Genomic DNA, 21,436 nt, shown 5'->3' on the forward strand with positions numbered 1-21,436 from the left:
CTGAGGAATCTGGGCAACACGTGCTACATGAACGCAATCCTGCAGTGCCTCTGCAGCGTGCCACCGCTCGTGGAGTATTTCCTCTCAGGACAGCACAAAGCAGCCCTACACAAGTCAGTTGATTTATTCACGCTACTTATATTTTTTCTGCGTGGCACTGCCGCTTTCCTTCTAAAAGATAGGCGTTGCCATGAGAATGTCTGAGGCAGCCACCTACCAGCTCCCCAGCAGGCAGTTATAGCCAAATTGGCCACCAGCTGGTTTCCTTCCCCTTCCTCTGAGACCCTCAGTCATTTTTCCTTGCCGAGTAACTTAAGTGTTATACTTTTTTTGTCATTTTGATGGTAATACCAGTGCCTGTCATTGCTGTCTCGATGATGATTCCTACTACTTTTAGTATCTGCAGAGTCCCTCAAACCAAATGACAGGCTGTCAGAGCTGTACCTGCGTGTATTTTCTAAGTTTGTGTATTACACTCCCATTTGAAGGTGGAGCCACCATCTTTTCATACTTTACCCGAAATTTGTGTTTATTTTTTTGCCAAGGGAGAATGGCGAGTCTGCAACTGCCTTTGGCTGTTTGATGTCCGATATGTGGCTTGGAGAGTTTGACTGCGTTTCCCCGGAGGTTTTCCATTCCGTCCTTGGGAAGCGGTACCCGACTTTTAGCAAGAAGACTCAGCAGGACGCACAGGAGTTTCTGATCTGTGTGCTGAACGAGCTCCACGAGGCTCTCAAGAAGGTACGAGTGGTGGTGTGGGGGCCGTAGCTGGTTCCTCTTTGCATGTCGCGATTTAGCATTCCATGTAATAATTGCCTATCCTCCTCTCCCAGCCCACACCACGTGCCTGCTACAAATGGTCGTTTTCTTCCTTTGCTTCATACCCACGTACACACAGTAATTCATTTGCTTCTTGTCTAATGCTACGTCAGATTGCACCCTCTATCTAAATGATAATGCTCTCTGTAGCTCCGTTATCCTCACCTCTCCCTCTCCTTGCTCCTTCCACGTTTTGCATTCTTCCCCTTTTTCAGCTGCCTGAAACCTTCATGGCTGCCATGCCCCCGTGTCCGCCTTTCTCTTCTGCAGATCCACTGATAAAGAGCTTGTCTAGCAATTAAATCACTCCCATCTAATGTCCAGAATATTATATTTTTGTTTCATTTCTCTCAGAAAAGGAATTTAGCTTACTCTGCATGTATGAAATATCAAGGAAAGTAATAGCATTTTAGAGCCAAGTTCTGCGACAAGACTAACAACTAGCCTACCCAAGCAGAGGGCAGCGACCGTCAAAACCCAGTGAAGGCACTTCTGAGGCAGTTGGTTACCTACATTGTGTTAATTTTTTTTTCTTCTGTATAGTCAAGCAGTAGAAGATGCATAACCAATGCAAAAGCAAGCAGCGTCAGTGAAACATCCATTATCACACAGTTATTTGAGGGACAGCTCAGTTACAATATCACGTGTCTGGAATGCAAGACCACCACCGACAGACCCGAGAGCTTCACCGTTCTTTCCCTGCCCATCCCTTCGAAGAGCAGGTGCTCTCTGCAGGTACGACTTCTGATACAGTCCTGCTGGTTTTGGCTTCACGTGGGAATAGGTGGCTTAGACTTATACGTGTTATTTAAAAAATGCAGGTTTTTAGTGACTGTGGTTCCCTGGGCACTAATGGATAGTCTTTGAACGGGTCCCGAGAGAAGTGGGGTTTCTGTGCTGGTCTCTGGACCGCAACGGCTGCTAAGGTTGTGGGAGCAACGCTCCCGAGTTGCCACGGGATGAGGGATATTAAGATTGTTCAATAGCAACCGTGAGGGTTTCTTTCACTCATCAAAGTGTTTTCTCATTTTTGGGGGGAAAAAGGAAGCCGATGTTGGCTGCTTTCTGTTCCAAGTGTATTTATTTGTAATGTCAGCCTTGCTACGTCGTGCTTCGATTAGGAAGAGAGCTCCAAATTATGGCAAACCCCTCTCTTACCTTGCTTAGGATCTTCAGAGGTGCCGATCTGTTTGAGCAAATGATTTTTTTTTTCCTTTGACAGGACTGTCTCAAATGCTTCTTTCAGCAAGACACACTGACTTGGAACAACCAAATCCACTGTTCCTGGTGTGGAACTAAACAAGATGCCGCAGTGAAGGCCACCATAAGCAAGGCACCGCAGATCATTATTTTTCACCTCAAGAGGTACAGTCTGTAGGGGGTAGGACCTGGCCGTTTCCCAGGATTTGTGAGACATGAAGGACAGTCACGTTTGCATAAAGGGGAAAAAAAAAATCAGTGCAAATGGGTGGTTTTAGTACTTTTCATACCTGGAAGCTAACGGGGCAGTTACAGAAATACACCTGTCAAACGTGCAAGTTGCAATCTCAGCCTTACGCTGTACTCCAGCCCAGCAAATTTTACTCACTGCATTTGGGATCTCTTCTCCAAAGGGAAGAAAAACTCCACCGAGGAGTGAGTGACTGCAGTTAGCACAGCGGTTCACACGGTCAGACACCCCTGCAAACGCCAGTTCCTGGGGCAAGTGGGAGAGCTTGTGACTTGGGTTCTAAGTGCAGGACCGAAACGGGGCGTTTTGCTTGTCGTTCTTGCAGCCGAGACACTGTATTTTTGCTTATCCCTTAACTAGCGCAGGTCGAAGCAACTGGGTCTACTGAACAGAGCGGTGCCTCAGCGTAAGAGCTCCCGATAGCAGACTTTACTAGCCACGCATGGCCCCATGCTAAATTTATTCTTAAGAATTTATTCTTAACAACTTCCCACCTATAAAAAAAGATTACCCTGGGATGGTTTGCTTTCCCCGAACTACATTAGGTAAAGTTATTATTTAATTTCCCGTTCAGTATCTGCTTTCCTTGACACACTCAAATGAACTTGCGGTCCCCAGCTGCAGCCCTTGGCCACATTATAAAAGTTTAAAAGTATAGCGTTGTACTACAAGTTACAGAGGGAAGAGGGATGGAGCCTGGCACGACAGAAGAGCTGACAACAGTGCTGTCCAAAACATGTAAGACACAGTGACCGATGCAGAGATTTGACTTCTGCCATTTCTAATGGACGGAAGGATCAGGAAGCAAGATCTTTGCTTTTCTTGCTGGACCTCTCTTGGGGGTGTAGTGCGTTTTCTGTTAGTTTACAGCAGCACTCTATACGGATCTTTATTTCAAAATGCTGGGTAGTCAGTGGTTGTTTTTCCCTTCCCCTAGGAAAGCCAGTTAGCAACCACGACAATATAAGAAAGAAGTTGAGTGTTATTTAAAATAGTTCAAAACGTTATTTCAGGTTTGAATGGCAAGGCAAACAGGAAAGGAAACTCTCAACTGACATCTGCTATCCACTCAGCAGCCTGGATCTCTCTCCTTACACTTCGCCGCTTTTCCGCCAGGACGCGGAGTACAGCCTGTGTGCCGTAGCGGTGAGCTTGCCTTTCCTGCGTCCATCCGTAACGCCCTGCCTCCGGTAGCAGCTGAAGCCTGCGCTGGTTTGGACTGGAGGAGAGCAAGTCCTCTCTGTTCCAGGCACTTAAAAATTGTAGCTAGAGCATGTGAGAGAGCATGCTTCCTCTTTGCTTCACTAACAATGTACCAGTAACAAGGTTTTTATGTATATGATTTATGGTTTTATATATATAAACATATATATATGTATACTTGTTTTTTTACCTGCCACAGCCACAATCCAGTAACAGTATGTTACCAAAGAAGAGAGATGTTACCACTTCTCTCTGCTTCTCCCTGCCACATCCCTAGTTCGAAAACCACGCGCTCCTGGCACGTAACGCCTCAGCCTTTTCAGCATAAACTCACAAGCTGAGCCCGCATGGATCCTCTCTGCAAATAAGGACTAAATGATCTCTTTTTCCATCACTCACTGCAAGTGGGGCCTGCTTATCATGACCTGTATCAGGGCTAATAGCTGGGTTGCAAATTTAGTATTGCAAAATAGAGCAGCATAATTATCATCCATTTGCTCTGTTTTAAAGCATTTATTTGAATTAATATTCCTCGCTATAGGCCAAAGGGGGATAGAATCTTCTCTCCCATCTTTTGCAAGTGTAAACAAAAAATGATTGCCAATTCCTAGCTTTGCCTGCGAGGAGACAGAGCGAGCCTTCTGTTTGAACAGACTGTGGTGTTTGTTACAGAACCACTCTGGTTTTCTGGATGACGGCCACTACACGGCGTTCTGCAAGCACTCGGTCACCAAAAACTGGTACAGCTTTGATGATGCACAGATCACCAAGATCCCAAATTCCTCAGTGCAGACTGACACAGCTTATCTCCTCTTCTACATCTGTCAGGGCCTTCTCTGCACCCATTAAAAACCTGCTAGCCATGGAAAACGAACAGTGAGTAAGCCAGCGATTAGCATTCATTGGCAGCATTTGCCAGGTCCTGTTTCATCAATAAACTGGAGCATTTGCATGACCTGATCATCTGGTGTGGTCCTTCAGGGAGTAACTTCTAGAGAGAAGAGCTGCAGCTTCCGAGCCTGTTAAGGACCGTGCACCCGCTCCGTTTCTACGAGGGCTAATGGTTGTTTGCTGTGACAAACCTCATACGTCCCTCAAAAGACCACAATTGCTGAGCAGATAGATGCACTTACCTGAAAATTCCTGTTTCTCTGTTGGTTAAGTAAATTATGTTGTTTTAAGCTGCCTTTCAGAAACTGACAGGGGGATACTAAGGTGAAAGCATACGACCAGATCCCTGAGGGTGTACGTTTCGGAAGGGAGCAGGGGATGAACTGACCATTAACATAAGAGAAAGAAAAAGGCATTATTCTAGTATTGTCGTTTTTGTCCCCCTAGCACTGCAAATTCATTTACAGCTTGTAAGCTTCTAGAAAACAATCAATCCTGGTCTTAATTCCATCAGCAAGACACATGCACGTAGACAGAAAGAAGCTCACAATGTAGGATTTAAGATTTTTGAATGCCAACCTAATTGGAGAGGGAAAACTAACCTAAAGCCAGGGCAGGGAAATGCACAAGATGCAACTAAAATAGTTTCTAAACGAATCAGTTCTACGCAAAGTAGTATTTTTTTTAATCTGAAGAACCTTTAAACTGTGTGAATATGATTCAGACTGTCAGTATGTAGAATCCTGACCATTACACAACTAGTTGAGAATGAAAACACCAAACCCAAAATACATTTAACAGGATATATTTTTAAATCATTTCTTCATTAAGGTTTTTAATGCATGTGTACATGAAAATTTATATTAAAAAATTAAAAAGGAAAATTTTGTTTGTTTAGAATAACTCTGAAGTGCACAAATATTGACAAAAGCTAACAGAAAAAAAATACAGCTCTGCTTTTTTAAGTAGTGTTGCAGTTACTTAGAGCTGGCAAATAAACGCAATCCTCTGAGTTTTAGAGATTCTCACAAAAAGGACAACATTTTATTATATACATAGTTCTGATGTGCAAGTATGCAATCAATATGTACACTTACATTCCTAACTGTTTACATCATTCTAGAGTATTCACAGTAGAATCAAGCTTAAGGTTAGAAATGTGAAAAGGCCATAACAGTGAAAGAAAAAAATAAAAATCAAGATATGCCTTGGGATTTTAAGACATTTTAAACTACTTGTTAATAGATTTCAGATGACTAAGCTAGAATTTAATTTTGGAGCAGACTAAAAATATAGTTGTTTTTTAAATAAATGGTAATGCAAGTATGCTTCTTAAATGGTTTCACAGATGGCAGTATTACCACAAGCATTATTAATCAGTCTTCTGATTTTTAAGCACGAGTACTGACCAGAAAGAGCTTGCTTGCAGAAAAGCTGCTGCAACCATCCCCATATCTGTGACTATGTTTGTCATAGTTTTGCATATTTATATGCATTCCCATACCTACTTTGCTCTTATAAAAAGAAAACCAGTTTTCTTAACCCACACTACTTTATGTGGCCACATCCACTGCTCGCTGTTCATAAGAAGTGTAAAAGAGAATATATGCAGCTGAGGATTTCACAGATGATGCTGAGATCTCAGACACTTCATGGTCGTCAAACTTAAACCAGCGTTGTTTTGAAGCATTTTTGCAGTAGGCTGTATAGTGCCCTCCATCCAACCCGCCATAATGATTCTGTAAACATAAGAAAAGGAAATAAAATGCACGGCCTCAAAAGCTGCCATTTCTTCCCTGGTTAGGGAAATAAACTAGAATGTGAGATTTTTACTAAATACCAACCATTCTTTTCAGAATACAACTTAATCTGCAACCAGGTAGGCAGCCTGGAAACCCAGATGAATTGCACAGGCTAACCCAAGCCTTGGCATAAAGACCAGCTGAACTTTGAAATGGGACAGGGTTACTTACTGATACTGAAAACAGATTGTATCTCTTCAAGTTATTCTTTGGACCAATAACATACTGTGAAAGGTCAAGAGTTTCCAATGGGAAATCTACAGAAGTTTGAAGCTTTTGCTTCCATCTTCCATCATAGGAAAATCTAGAGGATTAAAAAGCATCATTAAAAGTTACAGGTTGTTCACAAGCTATTTAAGAATATTAAGCATGTTTGTTTTCCCTGTTTTTAACCAGGACATGATCCCCCAACTAAAGCATTTGACCCCCGATTCTGTTAATGCTTGCACATGTTAATGCTTAGCACAAACAAAAAGAGATCACGTGCAAAAGTGCTTCGTGAACTACAGCCTAATAAAAGAGGCATCCTATGAAAATAAAATTCTTGCAACATTAAAACTGGAAATACATCTGGAGCTTTCTCTAATTAAAAATGGTTAGCTATCACACTGGAACAATCAATCTCCATCAAAGCCTGGTCGCTTCATCCTAATTAATTTTTACCGATCACTGTTTCTCTTACCGTTTCAAGTGCACAAGAAGAACAGGTGGTAATTTCCAAATTTCTATTTTTTTCAAAGAATCCCTCCGAGTTTTGCAATGGCTACAGTAAAATCTATTGTTATCAGTGAGCTTTTCCTCTTTGGAGAACAACCTAAGGCATTCCTAAAACAAAATACAAACACAGATTGTGAAGGGCAGGTGTTCACGGAAGTGTAGCAAAAATGTTTGTTTCCTATTTGGTTGTTAACCTGCGTCAATTATCTGTGTGCTATGTTTCACAAAGGTGAGGAAAAGTGAATTAAATCCATGTGTGGAAGTAAAAGTTACTGTGTATGTTAATTAGCTGCAAGTCCTTCAAAATATACCTACAATATTTTGTTTAAAAACACAAAATATTTATACTATGACCTACAAAAACAAATACTATACATGTCTTTGCTGCTACTGCGGCTTAGATATTTCCATCCTGCTTGTATTTTAAAACTTTTAAGGAATGGCCTATTTTTTTAAACTTTAGAAAAATTAAAAAATAACGAAGACTCAGATCTGTTCATGTTTCAGGTTAGTGTAAATCAAGCTGGAATATCGACCAACCCCTTCCACAGGAGGCTGAGCAGAAGCAACATCATAATGAAGTCACAGAGAAATGTTTTTACTTCAGCACTGTTTCTCTCTAGTGCCAGCGTACCTGCAGTGTACATTTACTAGTGGATGCAAGCGGTAACGACAAATACATGAAAGCCTCAAAGGTCCGTGACTTCTTGTGACATGTGAGACACTGCACTGTAGATTTGAACTGGCCTTGAAAGAGTGCCACAATAATGGATTCATTGAGCTGTTTGTGTTTGTGCCAGGCTAGTTCTGCTGCTCTGAAGTCATCAAGATGATCATTGTTTTCTTCCTTGTGTCTTTTCCTGTTGTCAGCCTGGATAACAGAAGTTTAAATACCATAGCCATATATTAACATATAAAAAAATAGAAAGTCTCATCTATAGGCAAGCATACTATTGAATATTTGCCAGAATATTTAAACATGTCAGTGTAGCCATCCATTTCTTATCTAGTTAGGCTTCTTCCATTACTCCCTTCAGTACCTTATACTGTTTCAAAATAAATTCCTACTTTTAATTCTGAATACTAGTACTTCCTTCTATACAAGGTTCCAGTAACATAATCTTCTTATGAAATAAGAGGGTCTTTTTAAAATTTATTTCTCTTATCATCTGACAGATGTGTAATTTGTTACAAGTGTATTGCTTACTTTATTTAGGTCTTCATGCAAGCCATCCATTAGAAAGAGAAGTAATTCTTGGGAGTCCTGTTGGCTATATCCTGCAAATTGGTCATTAATCTTCCCAATTGTAATTTTAAAGTCTTTTGGACTGATGTATTTATACTGTCCTGTCCATAAAGCTTTCATTATTACACCAAACTCTTCAGCCACTTCACCTTTATGCCCCAGGAAATTTGACCTATACAATTAAACAGACCAGGAAAAAAAAATATAGTGAGCCATTCAAATAACTCTTTTTTTTTTTTAATTTATTATTATTAATTCAAGACATTATCCCAATTTCAAAGTAATTTCTTTAGACTAAGAAAAACTGGCTGTTAGACTGAGTTAAAATTTTTTGCCTACTTCGGCACTGTAATTTGGTTCCATATTCAAACTGGGCGGATGGAAGGCACAGCTGTTTCCAGCTTGTTTTGTAAACTGCTATTTAAATATTCTGTTTGGTTTTAGGAGACTCTAGTACACTTATATTTATCAATATGGCAAGCACAGTTTAATTAAGACTGTCCAGTAAAATCTATTTTGACACACACACAAATTTTGAAAATGTCAAGAGACTTAGAAGTTAGCATTTGTCTCCTACTTAAAAAAACAAGCACCCCCCCCCCAAGCCATTAAGTGATTTTTTTGAATTAACAATTGTAAGGACAGGGTTTTTTCCTTCAATTATACATTAAAGGATGAGAATAAGAGATTGTTACCTGTTAATATCATCTTGATACAAGTTTCTGTTAAAATAATCAGCCAGGTGAGGTGCATTGCACAGACACTGTAATATGGAATTCATATAGCAAGTGTTCCCTAGATTACGAAGTCCTGTAAGAGCTGGTCCCGATCCCCCAAACACAGGATTAAGATTCCGAATTTGTGATGCAGAGAGTCTTGAAATTTCTGCTTTAGTGTAACAGACCGGTCTGTAAGGAAGAAATTATTTTTTAGGAGTCTCAGACTTGACAAGGCTGTGCACATAAGCCAACAGAACCACCCTCCCTCACAGGGAATGGCACAAGATGAAGGTTTAAGCTATTCAAGACCAGTCAATGCATAGCGAGAGCGCCATATACACTGGCCTATAATGAGGCTAAGTTACAGGCTCCATCAATTGTGGGGTTTTTTGGGGGTTTTTTGGTGTTTTTTTGTTGTTTGTTTGTTTTAAAATTCACAGATGAAGAATTAGCTGTTGACTTAAGCCAGTTGGAAAACTGGAAACTCGGCATTTCACAAGCTGTCAGAAGACTGGCATTTAGTATGTTAACACAAATACTACCACTTAAAAAGGAACAACTGTCCAATTAGACTGTGACCTCTGAAATTCATGTTAATACGTAACAATTACATTAATTCTCAGAAGATAACTGCCCTATACATTGAACTTCTAGCAATGAAATTTAAGTCTATCACGCTTCCATCCTTTCAACCCTACTTAGAAAATATTAATGAATTTCAGTTGGTTAAACACAAATAAAGTCCTATATGCTATCATATTGCATGAGTTGTGGTACAACTTATTGAACATACTTATTGTCACGATTGACTGCAGGAGTTACAGGAATTCTTTTCTTCTCTTCCTCCTGAATGGCTTGGGTTATATCTGGGGAAGAGTAGGAGCGCTTCAGTTTGGAGTGTTCTCTTTCTCGTTCAACAGTCACCTGTGGCTTGGGTTTATGAGTTGGAGGGGTTGATGGAGGAGTGGATGAAGGAGCCATTTCTGGTGGATACATATGAACAGTATTTGTTGGCGAGTGATAGTAACGAAAGGTTCCAGTGATTGGATCCAGAAACTTGGGGAAAAAAAACAAATTGTTTCAAGAACAAGTAAAAATCCATCATTAACTTACTTACTTACCTATTTTTCAACTACTGTAAGAACAGCGCATGAGTTTTTCAAACATTGAGACATTAACAGTCGTGACTGGCCTCAACACTTAATGGATTAAGTTTACTGGAAGGCACCACTTTCACCAAAATGCATATTAAACAGGAACTGCTTAGTACCAGAAACAGCAGATGAGCTCTCCTAGTTTCATTACAAATAATGTTAAAATTCAGAAAATAACTGTGTGTAAGTCGAAGGGGGGGGGGGATCGAATGATCTAACTTAGAAATAAGACACAATTGAAATATATTACAAAACTGCACAAGGCAACTTGATTATAACATCAGAATAGAAAGTTACCTTTGCCCAGCCTGCAGGCAGTCCTGGTATTATCCTTCCCATTTCTTCACTTCGCGCTCTCATTAATGGCTCCCGCTGAGACTAATAAATAAATGGAAATGTAACTTATGTTACTTATGCAGAGCAGCAAGCTGCCTGTGACTTTCCCTATATAATTACATGATTTAATGCAAAACAGTTCAGTAAGAAATCCTTGATTATAGCTGGAAATACAATTTATTGTAATGGTAATATAGTACTACTATTTTGTATCACTCAATCTAAACAAAACCCATTTGTTGACATGCTCCAGAAAAAAAAGGACAATTCAGTCTCATGAAAGTCTAAATACTCAACTTTTTCCCTAAAGAAGCTACTTTATTAGGAGTATGTGCTTCTGTTAAACACATATGGATGATCTTTTCTCCCTTTCAAAGCAGTATGTGCAAGAGTATGCGTGAGATGATTAATTAGTGTGGAATGCTTGTTAATGCCATCAGAAACATATGAAGATTTCTAGTGAAAGGTTCAAGTATTTTTTTCAGATGAATATGACAAATGAAAAAAAGCAAACAGCTGGAAACATGGCATAGTCTTTTCTCAAGATGATGATTTTAAAAAGTGAAATGAGGTGGAATTTAACATAATACAATAATCATAAAGCATCTGCACTTGATTGGTTTTGGCTACATACAACACATTGTATTTACTTTAAGTCTTTCAGTATCTTGTTCAGAATCCTCTCTAAGGGGTCCTGGCTTTTGAGCTCCACTGTCTGGTTGTCCTTTAACCCCAGTTTGCTGTAAAAGATTTTGAGAGAAGGCTTTCAGTTTTCATCTGGAATGTCAGTAAAGAATGCTGATAAAGCAAAATAGGGGAAAAGCAGAGTTTTCTTTTCTTTTTCGGTTGTTAAATGCACATGCCACAAAGAAGTGGTTAGAACAGGTATCTACACATCATGTTTACTCTTCCTATCATCTATACTATAGGCAATTTGCTGGAATAGCCTTTGTAGCTGAATGTTGTGTTACATAAGACAGTTTGTTATGTAGTTTCAAGAGCTCAGAAATAAAGTGCAGAAGTTCCACCTACGCTACTTCCCCCCTAAAAGCTGTGGGGTTAACAATTTGTTTTTAAATGAAAGACTTTTTCCCCTTTTATTTCTCACTGTGACAAAGCCTCTCCATGAAAAAGGCAAACTGTGAAGCTAACATTATGCATTTATTTTATCATGGGCAGTCATTTTGGGATTATGTGAAGTTGCTCTGTCAGTCAAACAAAAGCTCAAGAGTGACTATGCTAAGGTTGCCCAGGAAGATTTATTTTGGCTTTCTTGTGCATCTGCATTACACAAGCATCAAAGTTTGGTGAAGAGAGAGAAAAATATCCTACTGCATCTTCTTGAGAAACAGTTTTAAAGACATCTGTTCCGTTATTAACTCAGCTTCACAAATGGCTCCTGTTCCATGACCAGATGATTTTTACTAATTTAAGTTTGCTATTTTTTTCAAGAATCTGAGGAAAGAAGGAACTGTGACCCCCCTGCAAAGAACTGGAACTGGACTGTTCTCAGCAAAACTACTAGATCAGGGTATTGCTTTGCTTCCTATGCCAGTCAACAAAATCCTGTTATATCAGCATTTATGCAGCTGGGGGCACTAAAGAGTTTGTTACGATAATGTGATTCTGTCCCCAGCATGAGTTACAATAGTATAATATACAGTACTGGGCTGGTACAAGAAAGAAAATGCCTCTATTTTTGAGACAGAGGATTGCAGCCTATGAACCACCCCTTCTAGCTCCATGTCAGTGGGAAGTTTTATTATCCTATGGGGATTCCATGCTGCTCACCTACAAGCAAGAATCAAGGCCACCTTGAAAAAAAAAAAACCAAAAACTATTTGTGGCTTGGTTTTAACTTTCTCCTCTACATTTATGTAAATATGACCTAAATAAAAATCCAATGATGTATTTAAAATTTCTAGATTGATACTAGAGTATGCACTCAAATCATCCTGAATCACTACTCCACATTTGGTGACGATTTTCTCTTTCACTAACCTTGCCCGAAACAGTCGCAAAGGTCTGAGATGCGTCACCCAGCGCCCGTCTCTGCATTTCTGGTGTTCGAGTTCCCTTTTCTCTTTCTTCCATAGATATTTTGTCAATCTCAATCCTTTTTGCACCAATGCTTTCCAGTTCATTTTTATTTTGCTTTTTTGCTTCTATTGCTTCTTTGCGTGCTCTTTCTTGTTCCTTTTCCTCCTGTTCTCTTTTTATTTGTTCATCCCTCTCCTTCTGGTCTCTGTCCTCTTTGGATTGCTGTAGCTTTTCTCTGTGTTCCTTTTCTTTCTGTTCTTCTTTTGCTTTTTGTTCTTGTTCTTCTTTTTCTCGCTTGAGTCTCTCTTTCTGTTCTTCTTGTTGCCTCTCACGAAGTTCTTTTTCCCGTCTGTTTTTCTCTAACAGAGCAGCAGTTTCTGCATGTACACGACTTTTTTCTTCTTCTGTCAGAATGCTCTTTGCATCACGTAATGGCTTTGTGGACCGGTCTGGAACTATTCGTCCATTCTCAACAGGCTGGCTGTCACTGACTGTAGTTTCAGATTTTGGTCTGTTATCATCAGGGACTTTTAGTGAAGGCTTTTTAGTACGATCAACCTGTAACACAAAGTGTACAACAACAATTCACTACAGCTATTACTGCCCTGTTAGCTAAGCTTTTTCTAAATGGAATTTGTAAGAGAATAAAGATGATGTAAAGTTGACTTCTGCCTGAGAGATAGAGAACTTTTAATTTCATTAAATCTGGTACTTCAAATTGCTTGTTAGTAAAAGTAGGTATTCACTTAACTTCCAGATATGAGATAAGTATCAACAAGCCCTACAGAACCATAAGGACAGCATTAAGCGCTGATTACTACAACTCTTCATTTTCAGGCTTCCAAAGGTGAACGTTTTAGGACAATCAGGCAGCCTAATCTGGGCTTGGCTCTCTCAATCATGTGACAGAGCATGTGATTAAGGCAGAGCTGCTTGCTGGGAAGAGGTATTTAAGAATGGCTTATGCTCAGACCTAGGAGAGCAAGTTGGTTTTGATGCGGAAGTGGATGTTCTGAAGAAGTAAAAGCCAGTCTAGTTCAAGAAAAAACAGAAATAAGGTTTTTTTACAGCTTAGGGTCCCTCAGCTGAAATCTGTATTAAAGGTAGTATCTAGAAGGGTGAAAGTGAAGAGTTTGACTTTAGCCTTGTCTCCTAAGGAAAATGTTATTTTAGTGCAAGGACTCTACAAAGGTGTCTTTAGAAAGTTTTATCCCCATGAAAGGAAGAAACAAATCCCTACACTCTCACTACTGGGCCAAGAGAGCTACCTAAATGTTTTATTATTTGAAGGAAGACACAGTTGCTGGAAAGCAGACCTTTGGAATAGCCAAGGTAAGCCATGGCCTAACCGCTCTCTCTGTATTTCATCATATGTATGTTTTAAGTAGAAAAGTTTGCTTATAGAATTTCTGAATTAATGATCAATTGCTGACCTTCAATTTCTCAGGTGCTCATATCAAAATATTCATGAAAAGCTCTGCAATTATGTTAAGTATATTCAGTTTCATAGAGTTCTGTAGATTAGTTATAATGGCTTCACAGACCACCGATAGTCTCTGTACCAATATACCTGCATACGAGCCTTAAACAAATACCGAGTATGTTTCTTCGTGGATTTAGGCTTCTGCATGTGGTGGGTCTCTAGTAGATTAACCATATACTAACTGAAAAAAAGAAACACAGCTTACCTCAGGGATACTTCTTGTAATTGATACTGGATTAACTATAAATGAACTGTCAGATTTTGGAACAGCAGCATCCTGTACATTTGGTCTGTTGAGTGATTTTAGTCTCTCTTCCAAATTATCTCCCGTTTCTTCATTTTCAATCACTTCTGTTGGAGATGGCTTTATAGCAACAACAGGTGGAACAGGAGCTGGCTCTTCCAGAGATGGATATGTAAAATCCACTTTAGGAGGGGGAGAGGAAGGAAGCATGATAGAGCTCTTAAAAACATAAAAGCAAAATAATCCCCATGTTCCACCAGACCCCAAAATTTAGATATGAGATCTAGCCCAGAACAAGGCTATCCTGAACATATTTGAATAATTAAAGATATAGCCTTTAATTATAAACAGTTGGGGGGGTCATCCTTTATACTTACAAGAAACAGTCACTGCTTCATTTCTGCTGTGCTGGGGTGGAGTTACTTTAGCATTTGTTGTGTACTGGGGAAAACAAAGGAGCCAGTTTTCGTAACCTCCTTCCAGAACTAAAGGTTCATTCTGCAGTATAGTTTTGCTTTCCCACTATAAGAAAAAAAAGTTTGAAATTAAATGATTTAAAAATAGAAAGAGACTTTTACATCTTAACGGTGTTGTTGAAATTTGTGTGTCTAGTCATTACATTGAGACAGGTTATTTCTGAGATTTTTAAATAAGAATTAAATAGGCTGCAAAAACCCTTTGGGGAACAGAGACCCTCTTTGTGTTTGGAGAATGCCCAGCACAGTGAGGTTCCTGGCTCTACCTACAACAGGGTCTGAATTTCCGGTACAGAAAGAACCACTTACTACTACTTCAGGTAATGATCCTCCATGCAGAAAAATATTTTTGTTATAATATTTGCTTCAGTTTCTTATCTGATAAGTTTACTGAGTGATTAGGGGCGTTGGCTTTAGAAAGCATGTTAACTTTCTGAAAAACCCTTGAGAGTTCAGGCTCCAGACTGGCCTCCTCCTCCTCAGGTCCTCAATATTAGAAAATGAACAAGGCACAGGGGGTTCAGAGAATATTCTGGCAAAGCAATAAACAGGGAGAACTGCCTGAACTGTCTCTGAACCCCAGTCTTGAATGCTTAGGTAACAGAAAGATGTGCAGTCTTTCACAAGAGCCATGAATATAAAGGGTAGGGACAACACAGCCGTGGCCAGAGTTCTGACTTGAAAATGTTGAGCATCTGCTTAATACTGAGTCTCTATAAGCTCCTTGCACTGATGAAGCTCAAATTTAAATTCATGTTTCTCTAATAGTTATTTTCAGTAACACACAAAAGTTAGCCATGCTCAAAATATTTCTGGGATCTCTTTCAACAAAACTCCTCCATTCTAGAAAGTGCCTGGCTGATAGGACTGCAAAGAAGGTAGCCTTCTTTGGCCTGCCTATGCAGGTGGCCAGCCAGTTCCCATGAATAAGGAATTAGAGTTGCTAGTACAGGAAAGAGGGTGACAATTTTTCTGGCAAACAGTACTAAGTACTTTCCCAAATAGCACTGTCAGCCAAGAACTCTAAGTTTATGAGCTAGTTGTTGAGGAGAGGAATTGAATCATCCTGCTGTTTACCTATTTAATAAATTATACTGTCCTCTAGTAGAGCACAAGCATGGGAATGTGAAACTTCAGACTACACTTCCGCTATCAAAATAAGCAGTCTCTGAAAACCGAACCAAGACGTTCGCCTAAAGTGTCATTAAGTCTTCCATATACTTTGTAATTATAGGTGCTTTAAGACCTTCTTATTTATTGAGATGAATTAATAAAAAACATAGAACTTGCCAACCTTAAAAAGCGCATCTTTCAGGCTCTGAAGGGTTGTTCCTAGCTTTAAGTCTTCAGCAGAACTAGACCAATCTAGCAGTATAACATAATCAAAGTGTCCTCTTCTCTTCCATGGATCTCTAGAATCCTCTGGGAGTCTAGCTTCAATCCAACTCGCAGTAACTCTAAAATGTATTAACATGCATTTAAAGACAAATGTACAAGTAACATTTTGTCCAACAATGTATAATCCGTATTATGTTTATGTGCTTGGATAAAATAAATATGCTCTGGCTTGAAGTCAGTACATGCAAGAACAGACCTGTCCAGATATGTCACCCACTTGTATGTATCGGGGACTCCAAAACTAAGCATACAAGCTTTAAAAGCATATAATATTTTTTTCAGTCAATTTATAAATAAAGTTTAAAAAATTTCAATATAAAATTCAATATTTCACTATCATTTAGTGTTATTTCATACCCAGGACTGATAGCTTCTTCTGGGACACTGATAGATCTTGGAATACAGGATTCCTGATAATCCTTTAATCTTCGAGCATCCATTATAATCAATTCAATATTTTTGTCCGACATCATTGCAAACAGTTTCTCAGCTGTGACTGCTCCTTGAAATACAGAAGATATTAGATGCAAAAAGCTACATTATAAATGGAGATAGCTATGATCACATATGACTGGTGCAATCAAGACTGCAAGCAGATGAAATGGAACAGAAAAGTCCCACAAAGTCATGGAGGTGAGACACTATAAAATAAATATATTGGCCCATTTGCTCCTACTACTGTAGTGATTAGCACCTGATCTGCTGAATTACTGAACACTTCAGTGATAAACTAGTTTTAACTTTTTGTGGTCTCATTTAAATCAAGCTATATAGGCAAGCATTTGTAAACTACATACTGCAGATGTTCCTCTTCAGTTAAGAACTCTAGAGAACACTTTCACATATTTATTACAGGAACAAAAAACAGAAGGTTCGGAGGGGGGAGGAAAAATTTCTTACTTAACTGAGAAAGTTGACACATTTCAGTCTTGCCTAGATTTTTTCTTATCAGTTGAGGAGACATTTTTCTTTCCACTTTGACCACTCTAGGGCTAGTTCAGCTTTAGTTACTAAACTGCTGAAAAACTAAGTACAGCTTTCTAAGTTCAAGAGGAGTGATGAAGGTGGCAATACAGAGCTTAATTAATTACTAAGTCACTGTTACTGAAATGCAGGATACTAGAATTTAATCCAAATACTCTGACTGTGAAACTCCTTAAAAGAACTGCAACTGCTTAAGCGATAGGTACATAGATAGATGGAGACCTTTTTCACATCTGTGTGAACACTGCATCTCTTACCACTCAGACTGTCAGACTGATCCTTTCTTTCCAGTGAATGCTTCCTCTCACCATTAATCTGTGTTGTAAGGGGAAAAAAAAGGTAGTTTAATACTCAGAACAAAGGTGGCCAACAGACACTGACTTTCATACAGCTTGAAGAAAACTGGTCAGACTGTAAGCAACAGGAAGAAACCTAGAAAAATGAAGTTTTTTCTAAGATGTGTTGACAGATGTACTAAAAAGATATCAAAGTTGCTGCCCTACCTAGACAGAAACCAGTTAAAAAGGCAATACAACCTAGGACAGTATCATCTGCCAGATGAAATTCGTAAAGCATTTGCAGAGAAATGAGTTTCTTTCCACACTATTGCTGAAAAGTCAGCTGTCTCCTGAAGAGGAGACACATTATCCATAAAATCAGCTTATTACCATTACATTGGGTTTCTTACACTAGCCAGTTCTGTCATAAAACAGAATTTGACTTCACAAAAAGCCTAGTCTATCTTATACAAGACTTGGAGGTTGGTAGGACTCAACATCTTCCAAAGAAATGTCAAAGAAAGGTTACAGGGAGTGTAAACTAATTTTAAAAAACATGATTCTGAACTGGAAATAGCTACCAGTAGAGACCAAATGCTAGATTAAAACTATACGTTTAGACTGAATTAGAGAGTCTGTAAACATTTTCAATTACCCTTTGGCTTTTTCCTTTCGAATCCACAGCACTTTCTGAGTTTTTGGCTGAACTCTTTCCATCATCTTTTGGTTCTTGCTTTTTCTGCAGCTCTTGTCTGTCCCTCTCTTCAAGTTTTTTCCGAACTTCAGCTTCCTCATATCTATTGGGGGGAAAAAAAAGCCTCATTTTTTTCCCAATATTGCATTATTGGCTAGCCTTGGATAATTAGCATCAGAATGATCAAGTCTTCAGAAGGAAAAAAAAAAAGTATTTAAAGTTTAAAAAAAAGTTAAAGTATTGTCAATCTTTGTATTACCAGTAAACCCCATTTTCCTCCATGACTGCATGGTATTATTTCTCCCACTCTTGGGTTGGTTTTCGTATTCTTAAAACCTGGTTTGGGTCCTATTTCATAGCTGCTGCTCTTAAGGCTAACTAATTTTTTTCGCTAAACCTGGAGTCATGCTTACCTACGGTGTCACTAAATGTAATAGGTCTTTCATTTCGTAAAGAGTAAGTATTGGTGATGTACAGGTAAACTTAATATATTATAACAATCATCCTAGGTATTTTATTTGGTTTTGCAACAGAGCTAACCAACAGGAATAAGTTAGCTCAGTTATCCAAGTTTCCTTTTTCTGAGAAGTCAGATCAGAACTACCTATATGGTAGCAGTCACCTCCAGGATGTAAGCGGACTTTATAATACTGTTATGTCCTCACCTGTGTCCCTGCTGTTTGTTTCAAACACTGGCGCTACAGTGAAGTCAATGCAAGAATCATGATACTCGAGAGCTCTGGTGGACCTAGGTCTTGCATACAGCTGGCCTTTTCATATATATTTAATATAACGGAGACACTTGAGGGTTACTAGTGATCCATAAAAAAAAAAAAAGAACGTTTTGAACTAACAGTTTTGATGACTGAACCAAGCAGTGAAACATGAACACTGAACTGTATTAGAAATTGCTCATTTTAATCAGATGTTGCCTAATCAGGATTAAAATGACAGCAATACAGCTGTATTTCATATCAAGAGTACTGTGTTAATAAACTAGATCATTAAATCAAATTCTGCCTCAAAGTCTACTCCACTAATTGGCCACAAATAGGAAGGAGGCTGCAAGCCTGTAATTTTATTTTTTAAACAGGCTTCTTGATTTGGCAAAGGCATCGTAAGTTAGAACAGAGCGTTTTGTTCTTATTTGGAGTTAATGGCACTAAAGCATACTTCAGCTTTTAATTTAATTCAGTCAATATGGAATATTTACCCATCAATTTCCCACTTATGCCTTTGAAGCACATAGTAGGTCATTCACATAGATATTCCCGCTCCTACACAAATGATGTTTCAGCAGCTCCACTTTTAGTTAACAATTAACATTTAAACTATTTGCTGGCCTACTGCCTGGAGAAGAAGTCAGACAAATAATTTCCCTGCAACCACTTCTGTCGTTACACAAGTCGTGTTTCATTTGTATTCCCTTTAAATATATATACATTTTGCTCAGCATAGTTGAAAGTTATTGTGTCAACCTTCAAACTCTGTTCCTTTCATAAAAAGCCACAAGTTACTAAACAATGTGTCTAAAGTTTTCTGTAACTCTATCAGTGTTTACTCTTACAGTGAATTTGTAGTTGAATTGTAAGACTCCTAAAAATAAGGAAAACCTAAAGTCATGCATAGTATCATGAGACATCTTTGGAAAGTCTATTTTCATATACATGCAACTATGCTCTTACTTCCTTGTCCACCTAAACTAACTTTATGGATTAAGCACTTCGAAGGGCGCTTTCAAAATAATACTTGGTGGGAGGGTGGTGTGGGTGTGTGGGAAGGGAAATGTGCCTAGCTGAAGGGAAAGACTTAAAAGGGTGAGAAAGGGGCAAGAAAGGTAGTCCCTAAGGATGCAAGAAGCAGATAAGGCTGGAAGCAAGACATACTGCACTAAATATCACCTAAAGATAGATTCTACCTTACAGCTTCTTACTGACACAATTTCGTGGCTTACAGCACAAAGACGTGTAACTTGACAGTTGTAAACGAGCTACCCAAAAGCCCATTAGCATCAGCTCAGCTACAGACTGGCAAAACTGTGCATTTCCATATACCTGTCTGCATGTGGCAGAGGTAGAGAAAAGGTGTAGCAGCGCTAAAGAATAAAAAATGTGTTTTGTTAGCGTAAACTAAATCCACACTAGGAGGACTTTAACATATGTAAATATTAGGAGCATTGGTTAGTATATTTGGTTTCAGATGACTTTATGATGAAAAGGGTAAGGAGGAAATGGCTCTTGATCATCTCTAGTGTATATATAGTTTATATCTTGTGGCTTCTTTTTATTACTCATTAAACAAAAAGAGCAGACAATATCAACAAATCATAGTCACCAAGAATTAAAGAGACAATGTATACAGTGGCAAGTTACTGGAGTATGTGATTATGAAAATCATCTCTAACAACAGACTTTTGTGGATAAACAATTTAAGCTCTCAAGAGTTTTGGGTATCTAAGGTCTACTCAAGTGCAATCCCTTACTACTAAATAGCATGAAAACATGCAATTGCACATGTACAGGCTTCAGGTATAATGAACAATATCTTATCTATTAACTGTATTCACGTACCTGAGTTTAAGGCTGTCTGAGAGTCTTTCAGCTTCTTCAATAGCTTTTTTTAAATTTGTAGGTCCAAGAATTGAATGAAAATAATCCTAAAATTACAAGCATCACCCCACATATTAGTAGTACAGCTTAATAATGCCTACTTCTGTGCATATCAAGAGCTGCTAATGTACAGAGAATTGGTATTATAATGATATTAATGCCAACAAAAGGAATTGGTTTGAATCAAAATATTTTCCTCTCAAACATGAGTTTGTTAGTAAAATTGTTCTATAGCACTAATAAATAAAGGCTAGGCAAGGCAACTGCACCAAAAATAGTCTGAATGGGAAAGATGGTAGGAATACCTTTCCCTGAAAAATATTCACAGATCTGACAATTTATATACCTTATGTGTATTTAAAGCAATTAACAACAGACTTGTCAAATATAGGAAGGAAAATATATCATCATAAGTGACACAGTTTACTTAATACCAGTGTAATCCTTTGAATGTGCATTAGTGTAATTCTCTGTACTTCTAATACTTCTACCAGTGCAGAAGAGGTCAGTCAGAAAGCTTTTATACCTGTTGCTGCTTAAAATCAGGTCTCTTTTTAATAAAGTTATAAACAGTCACATATTTCATATATAGGATGTAAGCTTTTTCTTCATCTCGGTCCAATCTGCTTTCCTCCGCTGCCTTGAAAATCTTAAGGGCACTCTGCACATAACTGAAATCAAAGGAGTAAAGCACGTGATTGTTGACTTGTCCCCAAACACCTTTTCATTACAAGATGCCATTTTAAGCGTTCACAGCCTCTGCCCATATATGAAGCGTTTGATTTTATCATCTTGATATAAGGCTTTCATTAAATATGAATTACAATCATGCTCCTCCAAATAATGTCTCCTCTTTGCTAGTTTGTTTACTAGCCTTATTTAAAATCTTCCAT

At 38.6% G+C, this 21,436-nt stretch overlaps 2 protein-coding genes across 2 annotated transcripts in view; one reads left to right on the forward strand and one right to left on the reverse strand.

Annotated features, from left to right (window-relative positions):
• USP50 (ubiquitin specific peptidase 50) lies at positions 1-4,352 on the forward strand (the record flags this gene model as incomplete). Its single annotated transcript, XM_082322054.1, is given in 7 exon segments — positions 1-113; positions 546-741; positions 1,363-1,554; positions 2,042-2,184; positions 3,283-3,415; positions 4,145-4,300; positions 4,302-4,352. Coding segments are annotated over 7 exon segments (957 nt in total). The 5' UTR covers positions 1-27.
• An 815-nt stretch (positions 4,353-5,167) lies between these two features.
• The window catches only part of USP8 (ubiquitin specific peptidase 8), a gene marked incomplete at its 5' end in the record, with an annotated part of 16,597 nt that continues 328 nt past the window's right edge, over positions 5,168-21,436 (reverse strand). The window contains 18 exons of the mRNA XM_082322055.1: positions 5,168-6,102; positions 6,337-6,469; positions 6,848-6,990; positions 7,517-7,753; positions 8,090-8,300; positions 8,824-9,036; positions 9,641-9,903; positions 10,299-10,379; positions 10,988-11,077; positions 12,339-12,935; positions 14,066-14,286; positions 14,482-14,626; positions 15,875-16,037; positions 16,336-16,480; positions 17,220-17,277; positions 17,896-18,037; positions 20,505-20,590; positions 21,070-21,214. Coding sequence (XP_082178181.1) covers positions 5,917-6,102; positions 6,337-6,469; positions 6,848-6,990; positions 7,517-7,753; positions 8,090-8,300; positions 8,824-9,036; positions 9,641-9,903; positions 10,299-10,379; positions 10,988-11,077; positions 12,339-12,935; positions 14,066-14,286; positions 14,482-14,626; positions 15,875-16,037; positions 16,336-16,480; positions 17,220-17,277; positions 17,896-18,037; positions 20,505-20,590; positions 21,070-21,214 — 3,259 coding nt within the window. The 3' untranslated portion in view covers positions 5,168-5,916. The remainder of the gene's footprint in view (positions 6,103-6,336; positions 6,470-6,847; positions 6,991-7,516; positions 7,754-8,089; positions 8,301-8,823; positions 9,037-9,640; positions 9,904-10,298; positions 10,380-10,987; positions 11,078-12,338; positions 12,936-14,065; positions 14,287-14,481; positions 14,627-15,874; positions 16,038-16,335; positions 16,481-17,219; positions 17,278-17,895; positions 18,038-20,504; positions 20,591-21,069; positions 21,215-21,436) is intronic.

This window comes from Platalea leucorodia, assembly GCF_965183815.1.
Source record: "Platalea leucorodia genome assembly, chromosome: 9".
NCBI lineage: Eukaryota > Metazoa > Chordata > Aves > Pelecaniformes > Threskiornithidae > Platalea > Platalea leucorodia.